This window comes from Nannospalax galili, unplaced genomic scaffold, assembly GCF_000622305.1.
Source record: "Nannospalax galili isolate Female #2095 unplaced genomic scaffold, S.galili_v1.0 scaffold324, whole genome shotgun sequence".
Lineage (NCBI taxonomy): Eukaryota > Metazoa > Chordata > Mammalia > Rodentia > Spalacidae > Nannospalax > Nannospalax galili.
Genome location: NW_008353027.1, coordinates 4,386,557 through 4,409,542, shown reverse-complemented (window position 1 = coordinate 4,409,542; position 22,986 = coordinate 4,386,557). Strand labels below are relative to the sequence as shown.

Sequence of the window (22,986 nt, the reverse complement as noted above, 5' to 3'; positions counted from 1 at the left end):
AAAAAAAAAATCAAGCACTCTCAACACAATACAATCCAAAGATACACTACTTTGATACTTATGATGAAGGAAAGTCAGTGTGACAAATGGCTGAAGGAACTGACCATCCGCCTACCCTGCACCCCCTCAGCCTGGAGGTAGATATATCTATTTCAGAACACAAGGCTCCTAGCAAAAGTCATGTGGTTTCTTATCAGCCTCCTTGTAGCTCTAGTTCCTAATCAACCAGAACTCTCCATCTCTCCTTCCCAGATCCCGGGAAGGAGCAGGACACCACCCAAGAAGGCACACCCCACCTTCTGGGACTGCGGGAAGGCACGACCCCCCTTTTGGGATTTTCTGGGCCCACCTATAAATATCAGACGTCCCCCAGCCTGAATGCCCAACCTCCATTCCCCATGGGAAGGCTGCTTGACCTTGGTGGCTAATAAAGTTATCTGCATCTGTTGCAGGACGGAGTCCATTTCTACTTCATCACACAGCCTTCTCATCCCGAATTCTAACATACATGCTGAGGAATTAACGATAGGAAAATAGTCTTTGCTTTCTGTAATTATGTTTCTATAATTGCTGAAAAGTTGTATGTATAGTAAGAACAAAACAAAACGCTACAAATCATGACACAATAGACTCGAATCTGAGGTGTTTCGAGCAGCATTAGTTGGACAGTCTATTTATTCTGTGTTCTGAACCAAGGCTGCAGTGCAGTCGGGTCGGGCGCAACACGGGTGAGCACTGTCAGAAACACCTTAGATTCACTAGGCCTTTGACGTTGAATTGACTTTGGTCACTGTGCTTTCTGAAACCTTTTAGTGTTGCCAAATTTTCTGCCTTCTCTACATATGTGTTCCTGAGCCACAGTTTATGCAGCTGGGGTCTATGGCCTCCAGGTCTATGGCAGTGGTAAGGGGCCATAGTTGTCTTGGTGGTAACTGATACCTGAGAACGTAGTGTTTTAAGCCACTAACTATTAAGGTGAGTTCTACACATTATAAACGCGCCCCGCCCCTAAGCGAGAACCGCAGTAGCTGGAAGAGGATTGAAATGGCCACTTGAAGAAAGCATCCCCAAAGCGTTCCAAGCCTGAGCAAATGTCGGATGTACACTTCCACCTCACTGCTCGGCGGTGCAGGTATCTTCCCTCCTGACACCCTCACTCCCGGGTATGGAGCAAATAGCCCAAGGGCTGAAAGACTCGCATCCCCCATCCAGATCAGAAAAGGAGGGGCGCAGGCGGACCGAGCTGCGCGGTGAGACCAGGGGCCGCCCGGACCACCGGAGTCCGCCAACGCGCTCGCCCTCCCGGGGACCCTCCAGTCCACGTCCACTCACTTCTCGAAGAGTCCGGCCCAGCATAGTCCTCAGGTTCAGACGCGGTCACCGGGGCCGGGAGAACTCGGAGAGGTCTGCGCCCGCTGCCGGTATTACATGGGCGCGGCCATCTTTGATAGTCACAAGCTTCTTCAACACCGAGCCCTCGGATTGGTCGAGTTTCAGGCTGGGGACTTGATCTCTGCACGCGATTGGTTCGCGTCTATCACAGAGCCACAAGGAGACTGCGGACAGGGATCCGGAATCCGAAGCTCGAGTCTGCTCAGCCTGGGACTGCGAACTGTGGGCGCGTCCGGCCGAGGGCTCCTTGCGAGTTAACTTTTTCTTCTAAGGTGAGGGAGAGTGTAAGAATGGAAGGGGAATGGACAGAGAACTGACCAGAACGCAACTCGGAGCATTTCTGATGCGGACAGAACAGCAATTCCATTTTCTTCCTTCCGTTGCATGAATTGACTAGTATGTTTTGCAGAATTTGACCGAATTGAAGAGTGAGTGTTTGATCACGCCAAGTGTGTTTTATTGGAGGACGCAATTGCGACACTCTTGGCAATGGAAGTTTTAAAGACTTGCCTTCTCAAAAGAAATACACGTATTGCGGCTTGCTTGTGGAGAAGCAAAGTTATCCCGAAGCCTTCGTTTAGAAAGATTAATACAACCTCTGCCAGGAGCACTGTCATGCCCGCTTGGGTGATAGATAAATATGGAAAAAATGAAGTCCTTCGATTCACTCAGAACATGATGTTACCTATCATACACTATCCAAATGAAGTGATTATCAAAGTCCATGCTGCCAGTGTAAATCCTATAGATGTTAATATGAGAAGTAAGTTTTCAAAAGACTTTTTTTTTTTTTAATCAGCATTTTATAGGCATGTAGGTGTTTTGTTTGTGGGTTTTTTGGTTTTGTATTGAAACATAGGCTCGTTATGTAGCCCAGGCTGGCCACAAACTCACTGTTTATTCCAGGTTATTCTCCCCTTTGCAAATCCTCCTGCTTCAGTCTCTCCAATGTTGGGATGGCAGATGTAGGCTAACACACCCTACTAAGGACACAGTTTTAAAGATTATTTGACTACATTTTGATTGACACAAAGGACTCACTTAAACTTATTAGATTGATTGTGTGTGTGTGTGTGCTCAAGTGGACACTGCACAAGTAGAGGTCAAAAGACAACTTGCAGGAGTCAGTTCTCTCTTCTGCCATGTGGGTCCTGGGTATTGAACTCTGATTGTCAGGCTTGGCAGGACAAGTCCCATTGCCTACTGAGCCTTCTTGAAGTCCCTGAAACATTTAGCTTTTTGGTAATGCTCTGTAAATATTTCCTTTGGAGGGGGGTGGATAAGGGCTCACTACTTATCCCTGGCTAGACTGGAACTCACTATATTGACTAGGTTGGCCTCAAACTCATAGAGATCTGCCTACCTCTCCCAAGTGCTGGAACTAAAGGTATCTACCACCACACCTGCCCTGCCTTCTAAATATTTTGAAGTTACAGTTACTGCAATAATTAAGGTGTTTGATTGCTCCATTTTAAATGTAAGTTGAAACTGGAAAGTAGTCTACAGTTAATTTGCTTGTTCCAGATATGGTTATGTCCCCATCAGTTCAGATTTTGGATTTTTATGATTGTTGTATCCTCTTTTCTCTCCCATTATTCACAGCTTCTCTTATTGGTCCAGTGAGCAGGGCAGCAGAACGGGCCTAAGGGATATGGGCACAGTATTTTCCTTGTTTCTGGTGGTGTGTTCTGCCCTCAGCAATTAAAATATATTTTCTTGTTATGCAACTTTCTAAATTGGAATAATGTCATTCTAATTTCTTCTGCTGGGGCATACTGGCAAAGCTTAGAGAGCACTGCACTCCTTAAATATGCTCTGTACCAAGATTATATTTATTATAATGAGGAAAACATTGACTAGTATTTTTGAATTATTTTAAATTTGGAAAAAAATATTTTCAGTCTTGCTTATGAGTACTCATCCATGTCTTCTGATAATCAGCCTCACTGTTAGTTATGAGGCAGCTAACTTCCCAGTGTTTTAAGTAAGCTGCCATAGGCAGTTTAATCATGGGTCAGTGGTTTTTTTTTTTTATTGCTTATTATTTTTATTTTGTGTGTATGTGTGTAAGTGCACCCGTGTCATGCAATACCCACAGAGATCAGAAGAGGGTATCTGATCTCCTGGAACTGGAATTATGGACGGTTGTTAGCCACCATGTGGGTGCTGGGAATTGAACCCAGGTCCTCTGTAAGAGCAGCCAGTGCTTTTAACTGCTGAGCCATCTCTTCAAACATGGATCAGTATTTTTGAATGACTTGTGTGTAGGCCTACAAATACATTCAATGTCTCAAAAATTCTCATGTATTACCACTGATGAATTTAACTTCTTTGTTCGTATATAAGTTGCAAATTAAGGTTGAAAGTAGAAGAGAATGGCCAGATGTGGTGGTGTATGCTTTTAACCCTAGCACTACAGGGTCTCCTTGTAGAGCCCAGTTGGCCTGAAACTGGCTGTGTAGATCAGGCTCATCTTGATTTTGCAGAGATCCGCCTGCCTTTGCCTCCTGAGTACTGGGATTAAAGGCGTGACTGGCTAATAAAAATATTTTTTAAAAGATAAGTAAGCTGGGTGTGGTGGCACATGCCTATGATCCCAGTACTTGGTAGGCAGAGGCAGGCAGATCTCCGTGAGTTCAAGGCTAGCCTAGTGTATATAATGAGTTCTAGGCCAGCTGGGGCTACAGGGAGACCCTATTTCAAAAAGACAAAAAAAAAAAAAAAAAAAAGAAATTGCTCTCTGGCCCTGTATTTTTATTCTTACATAATAATTGCTACTCCTAGTTGGACCTGATGTTTTACTTTGTTTTCTATTTATTCTTTTACAGCGGCTTGAAGGTATTTTTGTTTCACAAGATGCACATGCACAGTTTGTGTTATGTACATTTTTATTTCAGTAGAATGACTGTATCTGGATGCTTTCTGGCTGCTGTTTAATATATTACTGTAACATATTTTACTTTTATAGAGCTTTCTTGAGACAATTTAGTGTTTTATGACTTGACTGAGTAATGTTATTTGCAAGTTATCCTCCTGTCCATGGATTTTTTTTTGAGGAAGTATTATTATTGTTACAGAAGATATCTGAAATGGTAGCTTGGGGAAATAAAACAAGTAGAAGATTGTAAACTTTTGGAGACAGTTATTTCCCTTGACAAGCAAACAAGAGACATGCCTACTTTATTGTGAAAGATAAAAGCTGGCTGTTTTTCTGAATATGACCACTACTGTTGGGCATAAAACAATAAATCATAGAAATGGCTAAAGCAATGAATAATTTCAAAAACAGAAAATAACACAACCAACAGCATATACCAACTGAATTTGGTTTTTTGAGATGGGATTAAAATCCTTGAAACTGATGAAAGATCTTGGATTTTCCAAATTAACCCAGCTCTGAGCAAGTCAAGCCGCAAGCCTCGGCCAGTGGGATGACACTGGTGGTTTTTTTGAGAGAGTCTGTTGTAGGGTAAGGTGGCCTCTAACTCTGTAGTTGAGAATAACCTTGAACTTCCAATTCTCCTGCCCTACGGGTCTCCAGGGCTAGCATTATAGGTGTGCATGTGCACAGCTGGGATGAACCACTTAAAATCATATTCGTCTGTGTCACCAAGCAGGTTCTCAGTTTCTGGATACATTTTGGGTTTGGGGTGAAATTAGATTGGATGGTACAATAGTACTATCCTTGGTATATTGGCATATCAGGATTACTAAGAAAACTGTTGAAAAGCCACTTGAGCTGCTGTCTTGGGACCTCAGAAAGGACTGAAATCTTTTTGCAGCTTTGAAACAATTAAATTTTGACAAGGCTGAATGTCTACTTCTATTGCTCAGACCACAGAGGGTTTCAGTGAGTGACTGCTTATGTTTTAGTAGAAGGGGGGAAATGGGTGTAAGACAGGAAAAAGAAGATCTGATCTTGGTCTTACATGTGACATGTTTTTTTCTGTGATGGCGTGTAGCTGGCCAGATGGCAAATGTGGAATGCTGGCATCACGGCCATTAGTTTAGCTTCTTCTGGGACTATCCCAGTTTCCGTTTTCTCCCATGTGTCTTGAATTTTCATTAGAGAAACAGCTTCGGTAGACTACCTACCTGTCAGTATCTCCCTGTATCTACAGCCCCTTCTATTGTGTGGATTGTTATTGCTCCCAGGTAGGGCCAACCCCCCACTGTGTTCTTGATCCCTTCCCCCTCACCTACTTTGGGGTCTTGTCTCATCAGTTTTCTCCTGTGTCATCAGCTTTTATCCTCTGTACTGGATCATTCACCTCAGCATCTAACCTTGCAATGGTTTCTTTCCCCTTGAAAAACAGGAAAACAAAACAAAACAAACCTGACCAAACAAACAAACAAACAAACAAACAAAGCCGTTGGAAATTCCTGTTCTCCTTTGTAGTACAGTTGTTGAAAAGGCCTGGCTCTTTTCACAGTCTGATTCCTTGCTTCCCATTCTCTCAAGCGTACCATACCACACCACAGCAGCTATTCCTATCAAGGTCAACAAAAGCCTCCACAGTATTGTCCTCAGCTTTGCTTAAAGACTTTAACTTTTGAGCTTATTTGAAAACAGCACTTGCCATCTTTCAAAGACCCTCTTCTCCTGGCTTTCTGGATGCCTCTTTCTTGCTAGGCAAGCTGCTCCGTTGAGAGTGAGTGGGAGGCTAGTGATTCTGGACATATACTGTGGAACAGGAAGAGATGTGTGACCATGGAGAGGTAGGGTACCTGTCTTGGAGAGCCTGTTAGCACAAATGTCTCAGAAACATGTGGGCAGAAAAAGAGAATAACAGATACTTTTGTGTCTTAGAAAAGTCATTTTATATGTTGAAGCTATGAAATAAACTACTTTATTCCATATATATGTATACATATATACATACATATTGGGGATTGAATTTAGAGCCTTGTGTATGCTAGGGAAGCATTTTACCATTGAGCTGTATGCCTAGCCTTCTTTGGAATTTTTGTTTTGCACTATAGTCTCGCTAAGTTGCCTGGACTCACCTTGAACTTGTGAACCTTTTCCCTCAGCTTTCAAGTAGTTGGTATTACATATCTGTGCCACCAGGCCCAACTATTACTTTGGATTATTGAAGATAGAGTAGTTAATGTATTTGAACAAAAAAATTATGCTTAGGGGCTGGAGAGGTGGCTCAGTGGTTAAGAGCACTAGATGTTCTTGCAGAAGACCTGAGTTTGAATACCACCAGCACCTATATGGGAGCTGACAACTGTCCATAATTCCAGTTCCAGGGGATCTGATGCTCTCTTCTTTCCTCCATGGGTAATGCACAACATGGGTGCACTTAGACACATATAGGCATAACATTCATACACATAAATAAATAAAAGGAATTTTTAAAATTATGCTTAATGGGATGCTTTCTGTTTTGTTTGTTTTTGTCTTTTTGAAACAAGATCTCCCTGTAGCCCCAATTGGCCTGGAACTTGCTATGTAGACCAGGCTATCCTTGATCTCACAGAGATCCTCCTGCCTCTATCTCCCAAGTGCTGGAATTAAAAGCTTGTGCCACCAGGCCTGCCCCCCCCCTTTTTAAAATCTATATAAATATTCTTAAAAATGAGATGATGGGGGCCGGAGAGAGATGACTGAATGGTTAAGAGCACTGACTGCTCCTGCAGAGGACCCGAGTTCTATCCCCAGCACCCATATAGTTGCTAACAACTGTCTGTAACTCCAGTAACTCCAGTTCCAGGGGATCTGATGCCCTATTTTGACCTCCGTGGGCACTGCATGCCACAGATGCACTTAACATATGTGCAAGCAATACACTCATACACATAAAAATAATATAAAAATTTAAAAAATAAGATAATGTATAGTAAAGCAGTTGATCTGATTTGACATACCAGAATAGATGCAGACCAGTATCTTTTTTCCACTCAGAAATCTTTGCATTTACTCAAAACCATTATTATTTTTTTCATATTTATTTTATTGTTTTTATTTTTGCATATGAGTATATTGCTTGCATGTATGTAAGTGCACCCATGTCATGCAATGCCCTTGGAGGTCAGAAGAAGGTGTCAGAGACCCTGGTACTGGAGTTAACTAACAGTTGTTAGCATCATGTGGGTGCTACAAATTGAACCTGGGTCCTCTGCAAGAGCAGCCAGTGCTCTTAACCACTGAGCCATCTCTCCAGCCTCAAAAGCATTATTCTAGATAATGTTTTTTTTTTTTTTTAGGCAATGGGGACTAGGAATATTACTCAGACAAGTGCTAGTATCAAGTACTTTAATATGCATGCCTTGTTTGTTAATATTTAAGAGCCTTAACATTTGACTTTTTTTTTTTTTTTACCAGACGTGGCATTAAGTGCCTTTGTTGCTTAAAATATTCAAGAATGAGCCAAATGTGGTGACACATACCTATAATCCCAGCACTTAGACTGAGATAGAAAATCATGAGTTCAAAACTAGCCTAGGCTACATAGAAAGGCCCTGTCTAAAAATATGTTTGTAAATAAAGATATTTATTAACTAATAACACCTTCAAAGAGCAAAGTATATTGAAAAAGATACCGAAAGTCCTGAAGACAGTTTCACAATCTGAGTTTTAAAGAGATTTTGAGCATTTGTGGTATTAGTTTAATAAGTGATTGTGGCTGTCTAATTAATTTTCTTTGAATAGAATAACTTTTTATGCTTTATTGTGTGGTGGCAAAAATTATGAAGTTAGGGGCTGAAGAGATGGCTCATCAGTTAAGAGCACTGACTGGTCTTGCAGACGACCTGGGTTCTGTTCCCAGCTCCCAACACGGCAGCTAACAACTATCAATACCACCATTCCAGGGAATCCAATGTTCTCTTCTCTTCTGACCTCTGTAGGCATTGCATGACCCAGGTGCCCTTACATACTTACACTCATACACATAAAATAATAATATATATATTTTTTAAAAATGTGGTTGCTTTATAATCTTTGTTAAGAATCCAACATTGACCTGCCTGTACTCTTGTAGTATTTTAAAAATCATTTTGATTCTTTGTTTTTTGATTTTTTTTTTTTTGGTCTTTTTGAGACAGGGTCTCCCTGTAGCCCCTGCTGTCCTGGAACTCACTATGTAGACCAGGCTGGCCTTGAACTCACAGAGATCCTCATGCCTCTGCCTCCCAAGTACTGGGATTAAAGGCATGTGCTACCATGCCTGACTTGATTCTTTTTCTTTTTTTTTAAAGAAACAGAAATTGTGTTTTATAGGTGGTTATGGAGCAACAGCTTTAAATATGAAGCGTGATCCTTTGCATATAAAAACCAAAGGAGAAGAATTTCCACTGACTTTGGGTCGGGATGTCTCTGGTGTGGTGATGGAGTGTGGGCTTGATGTCAAGTATTTCAAACCCGGAGATGAGGTGAGTTAATCCTTTTGATCCGTGTTTCTCTTCTCTAATCTTTTCTTGCTTTTTTAAAAAGTCTTTTGAACAGGGTCTCATGTAACCCAGACTAGCCTCCAGCTTACAATATAGGCGAGGATGATCTTGAACTTCTGGTCCTGCTGCCTCTACTTCCCAAGTGCCGGGTTTACAGGCATGTGCCATTATGCCCGGTTCTTACTCTTTATTTCTTTCCTAAATATGCAATTTTCATCTTTTTTTTTTTTTGGTCCTTTTGAGACAGGGTCTCCCTGTAGCCCAGCTGGCCTGGAGCTCACTATGTAGACCAGGCTGGCCTCAAACTCACAGAGGTCCACCTGCCTCTGCCTCCTGAATGCTGGGATTAAAGGCATATGCCACCATGTCCAGCAGAATTTTCATCCTATTTTTGAAAATGTGTTTTTTTTTTTAGAGTGGGTATCATATAACTGATCTCCAACTTGCTGTGTAGCTGAGGATGACCTTAAGCTCCTGATCCTCCTGTGTCCATCTCCCAAGTGCTGGGATTACAGGTGTATGCCACCAAACCTGGCTCATCGTGCTTCTTTTAGAAGAATATTCTATACCACTGAGCATTTTTCTTTTCAGTAAATGTACTGACTGACTTTTGGCCAGAACACTCATTTCTTGATTTAGTTGTTACTTTTATTTTTTCGAGACAGGGTTTTACGGTGTAGCTCAGATGACTTGGAACGCAAGACAGTGCCTCTACCCCCTGAGTGCTGTGGCTACATGCATAAGCCACCATGTTCAGATTGTACTTGAGTTTTTTAAATTTAGTGCTTAGAATTGCAAGACTTTTAAATATGTAGAATTAGAACTACTTTATTTTTCTTGAGTCTTTAAATGACTAAAATTTCTACATTTTGAATTAACTGGTTTTGAAATAGCTAAACTTTGGTATAATCTTCTGTTATTTCTCACTTTGTTTTTTTAAATGCTTTTATAAATATTTTTATTTATTATATTTATTTTTTGTGTACGAGTGTATTACCTCCATGTATGTAAGTGCACCCATGTTGCGCAGTGCTCGTGGAGGTCAGAAGACGGTGTCAGATCCCTGGAACTGGAGTTACAGACGATTGTTAGCTGCCATGTGGGGTGTTGGGAACTGAGCCTGGGTCCTCTGAAAGAGCAGCCAGTGCTTTTAAGTGCTGAGCCGCCTCTCCAGCCTGAGTTCTCACTTTGGATGTTTATTCCAAGAGATGGTAGTGAGCATCATAATAATAGCAATTTTTTGGTTCCTTTTCAAAAAGCAGCCAAACCCTCTAAGTTAGGCATAGCTGGGCTCAGTTTACACTGGAAGAAGCCATGCTGTAGGAAGTCCCACAGCTCACTAGCTGTAGTGACATACACCTGTGATCCTAGCTCTAAGGAGGCTCAGATGACAGGATTGCGAGTTTGAGGTCAGCCTGGGCTACAGGATCAGATTCTGTCTGAAAAAGAAAAAAAAAGAAAGAAAAGAAAAGAAAACAGAAAAGAAAGAAAAGAAAAGGTCCCAGCTCATAAATGGTAGAGCCAAGATTCAAGCCCCAGAAAATTATTGACTATAGCAGGGTGTGTACTTCCAGTGTGGTTTGAATTGATAAACCTGGACTCATACAAAGTAGTAAGTAGATTTATATCATGTGAAAGTTGACTTCTTGCCCTGTGTATTATTTACTGGAGGGGTTTGTTGTTGCTGTTGTCGTTTTTCCCCTACAGGGTGGACGTATATGAGGGAATACCTTTATGATTGGCTTTGGTCAGAACGTTTCTCTTCAATGAAAGTGTATCTATGTGTGTTTCAGGTCTGGGCTGCAGTTCCTCCTTGGAAACAAGGCACTCTCTCGGAGTTTGTTGTAGTCAGTGGGAATGAGGTAATGCATGGTGTCTGCTGGCATGCACAGGTGTAAGAAAGACCGACAGACAGCTCTAAAGTAATTAGCAGTTTTTCAGGCTGGGTTCACGTTTTATAGCAAGTTTAAGAGTGCTAAAATGGAGAATAGGAAAATTTGTTGACATTTATTAGCACTGCCTGCTAGAGCAGTCATCTTTGTCTCATGGAGCAGAGATTTGGATGAGATCTAGAACTTTGCTGTGTTTTTTGGTTCTTCCTAGTATAAACCTAATAAACCCAAACAAAAGACGTAGAAATGTCAGACTGTTCTGAACAGTTTTAAAGATTAGGAGCCTAATCAAATATAGTAAGGACACTAACAATTTAAAGAAAGGGGTTAACACTGAGGTACTGGGCTACAGAAGGGAGACTGGAATGAGAATTAGGAGTATTACTAGAGTTGAAAAAAGCCTAGAAATATTGCTTTACAGAAAATAACAGGAAAGGAAGCACTTGATTCCCAAAACAAATAGAACGTGTTTATCAGGATTCAAGGTGTATTTGAATTTGTCTCTGGTTATTGTTAGGACAAATGGGGTCATTATGTGCAGTCTTTTAAAAAGATAGCGAAGTAGCCTGTATCTAATATGCTGCCTACGAATATCACTGACCTGAATAATGTAGGTAAAGTGCTATTTGGAGAATATTTTTAGGACTAACCTTGGAATAGAATATGCAGTAAACACTGAACCTGGATGTCTTATGCATTTGTCTGTGAAATTACTTGGTTTCTAGTGAATGTAGATGTGCTTAGTTGTGTTTGTACGTTTGCAAGTTCCTGCTTATTTTTGACCACTGTCTTCCAATGTAGGTCTCTCACAAGCCCAGGTCGCTTACTCATACTCAAGCTGCCTCTTTGCCATATGTGGCTCTCACAGCCTGGTCTGCCATAAACAAGGTCGGTGGCCTAAACAACAAAAATTGCACAGGAAAACGGTAAGTGTGCTAGTGGTGGCACCCTAACCTACTTTCATTTCTTCTGCTGGTTCTTTGCAGCAGATCTGTTAGCACTGAAATTAGGATGATTTGCATGACCAATTATGCTTATATTTGACTATTTCACACTTTTTTAAAAACCTCATTCTGTAGATTCTCAGCTGAATGAAGTAGGAGATTTGAAAAGGATATATAGTTGGGTGCTCTAGGAGTTTGAGCCTTCTATATTAGGGCAATTTTTTTAATTAAAAAAATTTGATTTATATATTTTTTCTTTATTTTTTTTGTGTGCCTATGTGAGTATATTTGCACCATGTACATGCAGGTACCCTCAGAGGCCCGAAAAGAGAGATGGATTCCCTGGAACTAGAGTTGCAGGCAGTTGTGAGCTGCCTTTTGTGGGTACTGAGATCCCAACCTAAGTCTTCTGCAAGAACTGTCAGTGCCCTTAATAGCTGAGCCATTTTTCTAGCTCCTGGGATGAAATTTTACGTGAACTTTGGAAAGAAGATCCATGATTTCTGTCAGACTCCTAGAAAGATTAAGAGGCCCGTGTACTTTACAAAGAATGATGTCAAGGTGAAAGCGTTATTTTTTTTACACTTACCAGGACTTGCTCACAGGTTTGTATATTTCTGCAAATGTCAGAATGCGACTGCAAAATACTGCTGAATATTCTTGAGTTCTCTTGGGCTCAGTACTTTACAAATTCTAGGTCAGTTTTGATGCTTCATTGACTTGAAGATATCTTAAGATTGCAGTGATACAGTGACTGGAAATGTCTCAGAGGTTCAGCTGTCCTCATAATCTGTGTTCTCACCTTCCAAAGTTTCAGTTGCCCACGGTCAACTACGAGCTTAGAAGATGAATTCAGTAAACTTACAATGTCTGGACAAAGTGAGGGAGAAACCCCATGTTCACGTAACTTTCATTACAGCATATTGTTAGATTATTATAAATTATTTCTTACATTGCTCAATTTATAAGTTTTATTAAAGTTATGTATATAAGAAAACCCAGTATATGTCGAGGTGGTGGTATCAGGTATTCCCTGGAGCTTTGGAACATACCCCCTTCTATTTTGGAAATAGAAGAGAGCCATTTTTTTTTTTTTTGGTCTCTTTGAGACAGGGTCTCCCTGTAGCCCCAGTTAGCCTGGAACTTGCTTTGTAGACTAGGCTGGCCTTTAACTCACAGAGATCCACCTGCCTCTGCCTCCCAAGTGCTGGGATTAAAGGCGCCACCACGCCCAGTGAGACTATTATTTTTTAATTCAGGTTCAGATTCTGCCACTGAGTGGCTGGGTGACTGACTCAACCAATTTTTTTAAAGTTTTATTTTGAAGACTAAATGAGATAATATATATAAAGCTAGTGGCCCTCAATAAATGGTGGCTCTATTATTAGCAAGGATATTAGAATATTGTTTGTATTTAGAGAGTTGACATAGGAGCTGATGAGATGGCTTAGCAGGTAAAGGTGTTTGCAACTGAGCCTGATACTTGAGTTCAGTCCCTGCGACTCCATACTAGAAGGAAAGAACTAACTCCTACAAGTTAAGTTATCCTCTGACCTCTACATGTTTACAGTGGTCTGTGTGCTTCCCCCTAGTAAATACATGGGGCTGAAGACATAGCTCAGTAGTTAAGAGCACTTCTTTCAGGGAACCTAGGTTCGGTTCCCAGCACCCACTTCTTTCAGGGAACCGAGGTTCGGTTCCCAGCACCCACTTCTTTCAGGGAACCGAGGTTCGGTTCCCAGCACCCACTTCTTTCAGGGAACCTAGGTTTGGTTCCCAGCACCCATATGACAGCTAATAATGGTTTGTAATTCCAGTTCCAGGAAATTTGATGCCTGCTTCTGACCTTTGTGGGCACTGCACACATGTGGTGCACTTACATGCAGGCAAAACCACTCATACACATAATATAAAACCAATAACTAAAATATTAAAAAAATATATAAAAAATTTTAAAGAAAATTGACAGAGTCAAAATTGTTATTTTGTTTTTTGGTGCGAAAACTAGGTTCTCTGAACCATTAAGTGATTATAAGAAAGGAGAAAACCATAGGTAATATAATAAAATAACAATTCTGAATTTATTAGATTTAATTTTTTTGGTCTTTTTGAGACAGGGTCTCCCTATAGCCACAGTTGGCCTGGAACTCACTGTGTAGACCAAATTTACCTTGATCTTACAAAGACCTAACCTGCCTCTGCCTCCAGAGTGCTGGAATTAAAGGTGTGAGACACCATGCCTGGCTATTAAATTTAATTTTAAGCTTTATTTCTAAAAGAATTGTGAAGGCTATTTGTCTCATGAAGTGACTATTTGTCTTAGAATTCAGGGCAGATATTGATTCTAAAGGTCAACACTATTTTTTACATTTTTGTGTGTGGCATTTAAAAAATAGTTTTAAAGATTTATTTTTAATTATGTGTGTGCGTATGTGCAGGTGAGGCATCAGATCCCTCTGGAAGTAGAGGTCCAGGTGTTGTGAGCTGCCTGATGAGGGTGCTGGATCTGAACTCAGGTCCTCTAGATGAGCGGTACCTGCTCTTAACTGCTGAGCCATCTCTCCAACCCCAGGCTTATCTTTTTTGAAGTTGCCGTTTTGGTCAGAGATGGTTTAAATTAAATAAATTTGACCACAGACTTTTCTTAATAAACTTGTGGAAATCTAGATTTTTAGGCCTTTATTATTAGAGGCTCTGAAATGATATTTGTGTGTTGTTGTTTTGGTTGCCTTTCCTTTGAAACATAAGGTTTTTCTCTGACTGTATGCACATTATGGTTAGAGAACACTCATTTCTTTTGCTAGTTCAGGGCTCTCTGGGAATGTTTTAGCACACTGTAAAAAGCTAGTTAGAGACAAGGATCTAGTTGTTTTTCCTTAGCTGCATCACTGTGAACTCCCAGTTTACCGTTGGCTTTGTGAATCGTTTGATTCACTGTTATTGTATGCTTAAGCAATAATGGCCTTGAACTGGGAGATTGGAGTCTTGGGTTCTATTCTCTCTTCTGCCCTTAATTTACCAGGTGTCTAGATATGCTATTTATAGTGTCTCTGCTATTTCCTGTGAGTTACTGAACATGGGACAGAAGGTTGTGAGAACAGCTTTGAGAAGGGGATATTTTTATGCCTTATAAGGCCATCAATTTTATTTTTTAAATTGTTGTAAATTGCTTGCTTGTTTATTTATTATTTGTTTATTTATTTATTATTTATTGTGTGTGTGAGAGAGAGTGTGCCATGGCAAGTGCATGGAGGTCAGAGGACACCTTGTAGGTGTCCGTTCTTTCCTTCTACCATGAGTATTGAACTCAGGCTCACTTTCAAGTACCTTTACCTGTTGAGCTATCTCACCCTTAAAATTTGTTTACATTTATTTATTTTTGTGTGCTTGTGTACATGTGTGCATGCCATAGACATATGGAGGTCAAAGGTCAATTTGTGGGCTTTGGTTTTCTCCTTCCACCTTGTAGGTTCCAGGGAACAAACTCAGGTAGTTAACCTTGGTGGCAAGGTTACCTACTGAGCCATCTTGCTGGCCATTATATACGAGACTAGACTGGATCTGTTAATTGATGTAGCCACATGTGAAGCTAGTGTGAAATCCATTAAAAAGTCTCAATAATTCACATCATGGACTTCTTGTGTGCATAGTGCAAAACACCTGTGTCGTGAGCAATAGTGAGAGCCTGATGTCCTGGTTCCTTAACCTGATAGAATAAAAGTCCATAAACTGGTGTTTATGAACAAAAGAAATTTATTTCTCACATTTCTATAAGTTGGGAAATCTAAGATCAAAGCACTGACAGACCTGATGTCCGGTGAGGGCAACTTCTGCTTTATAGACAGTACATTCGCTCTTGTCCTCACATGCCAGAGGGAAACAATATGTTTTTGGGGTCTGGTAGAAGGGCACTAATCTCATTCATGAAGACTCTGCAACAACATGGCCTAAACACCCCCCATCTCATTAACTGGGGTTAAGATTTTAACATCTGAATTTTGGAGGGATACCTTACAAACACTGAAACCATAGCAATTGGTACTTGATGTTTCCAGAAATGTCAGTTTACAGAAATCATTATATGTGAGTTTTAATAATAGCCTACCTCTCCAGTTACTTACTTGGGACAATCACAAGAGATTTGAGCATCCTAAAAATCCTATAAAAATATATAGAGGTGTGTGTGTGTGTGTGTGTGTATGTACAGGTGCATGTACTATGAACAGGAACCTTGGGCCTCATACTCTACCTTTAATCCCCCCAATTTATAAATTTGTTATGTTGACACAAAAGCATAATTCTCACCTCAAAGGGGAGATAATTTATTCTGGAGCCAAATATGAGTGACCATGGCTCGGGAACACAGATTCGGTTTACCCCCAAATTCCATGTTCCAACATGGTAGCACTTGCATGAAATTTTTATAGTAAGAGAACACAGAAAATTCATAAATCCAGGACACTTTTCAAATACAGTGGTGGAAACATTAAGTAGGCAGATACAGCAAAAGAGAAATCTGTTATAGGTCTCAGATACTATCTGATGGCAGTCTTTTGGTTGGTGGAAGCTCATAATCTGTTATAATACATTCCCAAAGGTTTTCATCTGTTAGTCATGGGATGTTAAGTCAGAAACAAAGGTGGGCAAGGAGTGGCTGTTTAGGGGGCTAAAGATAGCCTAAGATAAATGGTAATTAACCTCTGGACCTGCAACATTCCTTACTGCACAGTCACTGAAGTTCTAGTTAGTTGATCAACCTTTGTAGAATGTTCAGTTTCAAGATGCAGTTTTTCTGGGATCTTTTGTTCACAGTTACACCTTGTTTTTTAAACTATGGTACTATTTAATGGTTTTATTTATTGGTAGAGTCCTGGGCACACTTGACTATTTCATGCTCTACCTGAAATTCATCTCTTGCTGGGAAAATTGTACTTTACTTTGTCTTGCAGAAGTATTATAAATTAAACTAGACCCCCTCCACAAAATAAATTTTGCTTTTAAATTGTACCCACTTGAAACCAATTGCAGTGAGTCAGAATACTTTTCAGGTTTTTATTTTTGTTTTTTCTTTTTTAGAACAGGAATTTTGTCATATAATGTATATTAGATTTCTGACTAATTCTGTTTATAGAATTAGACAGGCTCAAATTTTAAAACCTTGACTTTACTCCCCCCCCATCAATATGCATATGTTAAAATTAAAAAGCCCACCTGGTAATTTTTTTATATATAAATTTTTATTGAATTGTTGTGTATTTCATACATAAAATCATCTTTATAGTCCCTTCCCCTTTGGCAATCCCCCCATGGGAGTTCATACAGTCTGTCACTTGTATTAAGGCCAATTATGTCAGCATTGCTGTAAGTTTGTATGAGAAGGGTCCCAGGAGCCTGTAGGACTATTTCTGTATGGTCATGGCATCTCCTCCCTGGCTCTTAACTCTTTCTGCCCCCTCTTCTGCAGTGGCCCCTGAGCCCTGGGTGGGTGGACCTCATTATAGGAGTCCTGTCCAAGGACCCACACTCAGCCAACTCTTATTCTCTACACTTTGGCCATTTGTGGCCTTTTGTGTTCCTGGCCCTCTGTTGCATGAGGGAGCTTCATTGATGAGAATTGAAAGATGCATTAGTGTTCTCTCCATCCCTTGTTCTGTGGTCCATGAGTCTTGGGTATAAAGGTTGCATCCTGGATGTGCCATTTGCCACCTAGTAATTTCACCAGCTTCCTTCTAATGCCTTCCTCTACCTATTCTTCACCTCACCATCCCTGTTTCTTTGCACTCTGCTTCTGCCTATCCTGTGAGCTCTTGGGTTTTCTGCATCCGAAGGTTCCATGGCTGCTAGGGGAGAGGACGTAGAAATCAAGTCCTGTAGCTCTATTGCATTGGAATTGTTGGCTGGGAGAAGAGGAGAGCCTGAATTTGAGGCATGGACCTGGCCAGTGTGATGCAAATGAATTCCCCTGTCCCATGTTTTGACAATTTGTGCTTAATGTGCTAGCTTTGGAAGTGCCTGGGGTTGCTCTCTTGTGAGGTTTACCAATTATGTACTCTGCAGGGCACTGTGCTCTGCTCTCAGCCTCACCTTTCAGCTGTGGCTGCCTTCATGGGGTCAGAGCCAAGTGGCCAAACCCAGTGTCCCCTTGCAGATTTTATTGTGATTTGGTCCCTCTGAAGTTTCTGGACACACTTCCTTAACACTCACTGTTTTAGGAATACCAGACTCCTTTCATTTTCTTCTTGCCTTGCCTATTTTACCCTCCCTTCCCATCCCTCCCTCCCTCCCTTCTACTGTGTACTTTTTTTTTTTTGGTCCTTTTTTAAGACAGGGTCTCAGCTGGCCTGGAACTCATTATGTAGACCAGGGTGGCCTCAAACTCACAGAGATCCGCCTGCTTCTGCCTCCCAAGTGCTGGGATTAAAGATGTGCACCACTATGCCTGGTTCCAACTGTGTGCTTTTGATCCTCCTACCTTCTCCCTCAGAGTATTGAAATTCCTTTATTATTTTTTTTAACAGCCTCCCCCATTTAGCCCTTTAAATGTATTGTTTATTCTAGTCTTCTGTGCCATCCTCTCTGTCTCCTAGGGTTATCTCATCTGTGGGGGCCGGCTTCTGTTTAGATCCTTGTAACCTGTAGATCTGTGTTTCCAGTGCCAAGCTCTCTGCTTAGCTCCAGCTACTTGTTCCCTTTGCATCTCAACTTGGGGAAAACAAATCAACTACAACTGGATTCTTCCCTTACATTAAAAAAAAATGTTTTAATTATATTTATTTGTGCGTGTGGGGGTGTATATGTGGGTGGGTGCATGCATACCACAGTATGCATGTAGGAGTCAGAGGACAACTTTAAAGAGTCAGTTCTCTCCTATCTTGTGGGTTTCAGGGATCAAACTCAGGCCATCAGTCTTGGTGGTAAACACCTTTACCCACCGTGTCATCTTTTAAACTTTTGTGTGGGTGTGTATTTGTGTAGGTGCATGCCATGTACCCACACGTGTGGAGATCGGAGGACAACTTGTGGGAGTTAGTTCTTTCCTTCCACCATGTGAGTTCTGGGTGTCGTCAAACTCAGATTATCAGGCTTGGTAGCAGGTGTCTTTACTCACGTGCTCTGAGACAGGCTCTCTTTATGTAGACTGTTCAATTTTTTATCTTTTTCCCTTGGTCTCCTAAGGTTGGAATTACAGGCCTGCACTATCACACCTGGCTTAGAAGGCATTCTTTTTTTTTTTTTCCTTTCTCATTCTTTTTATTGTACACAAAAATTACTTGTTTTATTTTCGGCACTCCCAATTAAAATACACAGGTACACCAGGTGTGGTGCACACCTTTAATTACAGCACTCGGGAGGCAGAGGCAGGCAGATCTTTGTGAGTTTGAGGCCAGCCTGGTCTATATAGAGAGTTCCAGGTCAGCTCTGGGACTATAGGGAGACCTGTTAGAAGGCATTCTTAAATAAGGACAGCTAACCTAACTCTACGCAGAAATGATTATGAACCAAAGTATTTTCCAGTAAATCTAAAGAAATGTATGGCAGTTCCCCTTATCCATGAAGAGGTAGTATGTCAAGACCCCAATGAATTCCTGAATCCACAGACAAAATAGAACAATTCTATTCATATAGTCTAATAAAAGTTATTTAAAACATAAATTATTTATAATCTTGAATTTCATCTTTTTGGGTCAGAGTTGACTGTGGATAACTGAAACCACAGGAAAAAAAAAAGTGAACGTGAGGAGGCTATTGGGTCTCTAAATCACCTTCTCAGCCAAATCTGCTATCACTTGTGTCAGGGGAAGGTGAAAGAGGGAGTAGAGGCATGGGGAGAGGCTGCAGTCTTAACTGATTGCGGTTGGCATATCTGAGTTTGTCAAATTTTAGGAAAACCATGTGTCTATGCAAATGTGTTGCCTGGGCCCCTCCTGTGTAAGTGAAGGGCTGAAGCTTCAACTTCACTGGCTCCATGGCAGATTCTTCCTTGAACATACCGCTTCCCTCTCTTGTCTACCCTGCTGTCGGCTCTATAGGCATTCCTTCCTCCCCCATCAGTCTCTGTGCAGAATCGAAGGAACTAGTGATTGGAGCTATTCCCAGGGCCTACCCCATTTGGAAGATACATTCTAGCAGCCCTGGTTGAAATTCTGAGTAATCTCAGGTAATAGAACTATTGTTATCCTGTGTATGAAATTCTTAATCTATTATGGGTTGGCTAACTAATAAACAGTTAAATAAACTAATAAACAATTACCCTGGGCACCTTGCCAAAATGTATAAATAGCTTTGTTTTCAACAGAGAAATGTGTTTAAATTTCCAAACGTCTAATTCAACAATGAAACTCTCCTGTAAATTGGGAAATGTCGACATGAATTACAGGGGCTTAGAAGAGGACGCAAATCCAGGCTATCTTGGGCACATTTGATTTGTTTTTATATCTCTATTACTCCATTTATTCAAATTAAGTTTCTCATTCACTTTAGGAGGGGAACTTAGCATACTAATAAATAGCACATTGTGCTAAGATACTTTGCTACAGTTCACACGTTTTTAAAGAGTTCATGAAACTGAAAAAAAAAGTGATGCATTTTCAGTACCATCTTTATTTCTTAAGGATCATTGTTTCTACCTGACGAGAATTAGCCATACCTAATATCATCTTTGTTTCTAAGCCATTATGATCATAGATGGTACTTCAATCTTGTAATATAGCTTAAAGTATGTGATCTTGAGGAAACCATGGAGGTCAAGTTAGAAAGTCTGTGTTAGAAGGGTAGAGAAATGAAATATAAGTTTAAATTACATCGAAATTACAAGTTACTTTTCACTGTTCCCAGAGTACACCTCTGATCATCCTTTTTTAGGTCATGGATCTGAGACCTAATGATTCCTTTAGTGAGTGACCTGACACTAGAAACTAAATCTGTAAATATGCAGCCCAGGCATTCAAAGACTTCAGGGGCCAAGATAACACAGGAACTTGGAAGGTAAATACCTCATTCTGGTTCTCCTGTGGTTTTTATTTGCTTGTTTTATTCATTTTTTGGGTATTTAAAAAAATATTTATCTTATTTATTTATATGTGTCTGTGTGAGTATATGTCATTGTGTGGGTGCCCATGGAGACCAGAATAAGACATGGATCCTCTGAGACTGGAGTTACAGGTGGTTGTTAGCTGTCCACTCTGAGTCCTAGGAACTGAACCCAGGTCCTCTGGAAGAGCAACTGCCAAGTCGTATCTCTAGTCCCTAGTTTTGTTATTGTTTTGGGGGTTTGGTTTTTTGAGAGAAACAGTATTATATTAGCTCAGGCTGGCCTCCACTTTGAAACTTCCTATGTAGCCAAGGATGGCTTTGGACTCCTCATCCTCGTGCTTCTACCTCCCCTCCCAAGTGTGTTGGTATTACAGGCGTGAGCCATCATGCCTACCTATCTTGTTCTGTAGTTTGTTTTGTACATTTTTAATTTGAAGTTAGTAGATAATCTGCCTCATAAGAGTGAAATACTGAAAGCTGATGGTAGAGGACTTAGGTTCTCAAATGGAAGAGAAATCAACATTGCATGAGGACCTTAATGTTTATTTAGAAAGAAATTAAACATTAGACAGAAATGGCAGAGCAAGTTAGAGTTTGGAGTTTAAGAACACATAGTGTGAACTGAGTGTGGTAGCACATGCCTGTAATTCTAGTACTCTGGAGGCTGAGGTAAGTGGATCACAAGCTCAAGGCCATCTTTAGCTATATACCAAGTTTGATGCCAGACTGAGCTACCTGATATCCCATTTCAAAAACAAAGAGGAATGCTTCACACTATAATAATTACTCATATTTCCCCATATTTTCTATACCTGCCACTAGTACAGTCCCCACAAACTTCAAAGTAAGCTATGTGGCCTGGAGTGGTGGCGCATGTCTTTAATCCCAACACTAGGGAGGTAGAGGCAGGTGGATCTCTGTGAGTTCAAGGCCAGCCTGGTCTACATAGTAAGTTCCAGGACAGCTGTGGCTACAGGGAGACCCTGTCTCAAAAAGACCAAAAAAAAAAAAAAAAAAAAAAAAAAAAAAAGTAAAAGTAAGCTTTGTGGAAGTAAGAGAGGTCATGTATTTAAAAATCTTGGCAATTTTGAAGTATATTGCTTTTTGCAAGTATATTTTCTGGCTACTTTTCCATATATACCAACAAACATCTTTCTTCCCTAGGGCATGGAGGTTTCTACGTCAGTGAGATTTCAGTGTGTAGTGTGGCATTCCATCAAGCTGGGTAACAAATATCCCCCCCGTGCAGCACTAAGTGAAGGGCCTCCATGAGGTATGCAGCAGCAGTATTTTTCCTTAGCACTGAAAGTGATTGAAGACTGCAGCTGTCACAGGACTTCAGCCCTTAGAGGAGCAATCGATTTATTGCTGGCTTCGAAATTTATTTCACTTGCTGTCCTTATGGGGATTTACTTTGTTTGGAAAAAGAACAGGCCCTGCTTGAGCATGCACAGAACCAAAGTTTGCACAACAGAAAATGGTGTGTCCCTAGAGCTTCACAAGCTCACAGAACAGTGGTGGAACCTGCTCTGCCTTGTTTGCACTGTGAGGGCGCCCTCGGGTGGCAGCATTGGGAACTGAAGCTGCTGTCGCAGAACCACTCTTCTGCCAAATACTGCTTTGCAAGGTAATTTTGTTTTATTTGAGGAAAGGAGGCTGCTTTAGATTAAAAGTTATACAGAAGGGATAAGCTGACAGTAATGAGATCAGAGATGTGTCCGGCAGATGACCTTTCAGCAGCCATCATATCTGGTGTCCTTTTATTCCAGTCTTTTCAAGGAGGGAACTGGAAATTAATTTCAAGCTTTTCTTTCCTGGAAGAAACTTTAATGCAGTCTGTCAAGTAGCCAGGTGATCCCCTCATATAAGGTGGTCGCAATTATCGCCCTGATTATAGGGTATAATGCTGATTAGCTGGGTTTTTTTTTTTTAGGCTTTAACTTTTTTATTGTGATGTCACTTTTAATTCTTTTTTTTTTATAAACCATTTATTCTTATTCAGCTTTTTTAAAAAAATGAAACCAGGAAAAATATGGGTTTTTTTCCTTTTGGTTTTTTTTTTTTTTTTTTTTTACAATTAAAGTTACAGTTTTAACAATATACAAAATATTACAGTAATTCAGATTTTTTGGCATAATGATTACAGATTTGATAAATACATTTTATATCTCATAATAGCGATGAGGATTATACAAAAGCTATTAAAACAATTATGAGAATAAATTCAATTGTCACTTAAATATCTAAAGCTATTTTCCTTTGCGTTCTTCCAGAATGATTTGTTCTTATTCTTTACCTTAATTTGAGGGACTTCAAGAAGATACTTG

General features: G+C 40.5%; 2 protein-coding genes across 4 annotated transcripts in view; one reads left to right on the top strand and one right to left on the bottom strand.

Moving 5' to 3' along the window:
- Qrsl1 (glutaminyl-tRNA amidotransferase subunit QRSL1) overlaps positions 1 to 1,510 on the bottom strand; it is a 36,503-nt gene extending 34,993 nt beyond the window's left edge. For both annotated transcript variants that reach the window (XM_029554640.1, XM_008850303.3), the window contains exon 1: positions 1,333 to 1,510. In XM_029554640.1, coding sequence (XP_029410500.1) covers positions 1,333 to 1,356 — 24 coding nt within the window. In that variant the 5' untranslated portion in view covers positions 1,357 to 1,510. The remainder of the gene's footprint in view (positions 1 to 1,332) is intronic.
- Positions 1,511 to 1,538: 28 nt separating this feature from the next.
- Rtn4ip1 (reticulon 4 interacting protein 1) overlaps positions 1,539 to 22,986 on the top strand; it is a 67,343-nt gene continuing 45,895 nt past the window's right edge. The window contains exons 1-4 of one of the 2 annotated variants that reach the window (XM_017802523.2): positions 1,539 to 1,664; positions 8,621 to 8,772; positions 10,584 to 10,652; positions 11,484 to 11,608. In XM_017802523.2, the coding sequence (XP_017658012.1) occupies positions 8,647 to 8,772; positions 10,584 to 10,652; positions 11,484 to 11,608 (320 nt within the window). In that variant the 5' untranslated portion in view covers positions 1,539 to 1,664; positions 8,621 to 8,646. Of the gene's footprint in view, positions 2,156 to 8,620; positions 8,773 to 10,583; positions 10,653 to 11,483; positions 11,609 to 22,986 lie in introns of both variants that reach the window. The other variant, XM_008850302.2, reaches the window with a different exon arrangement.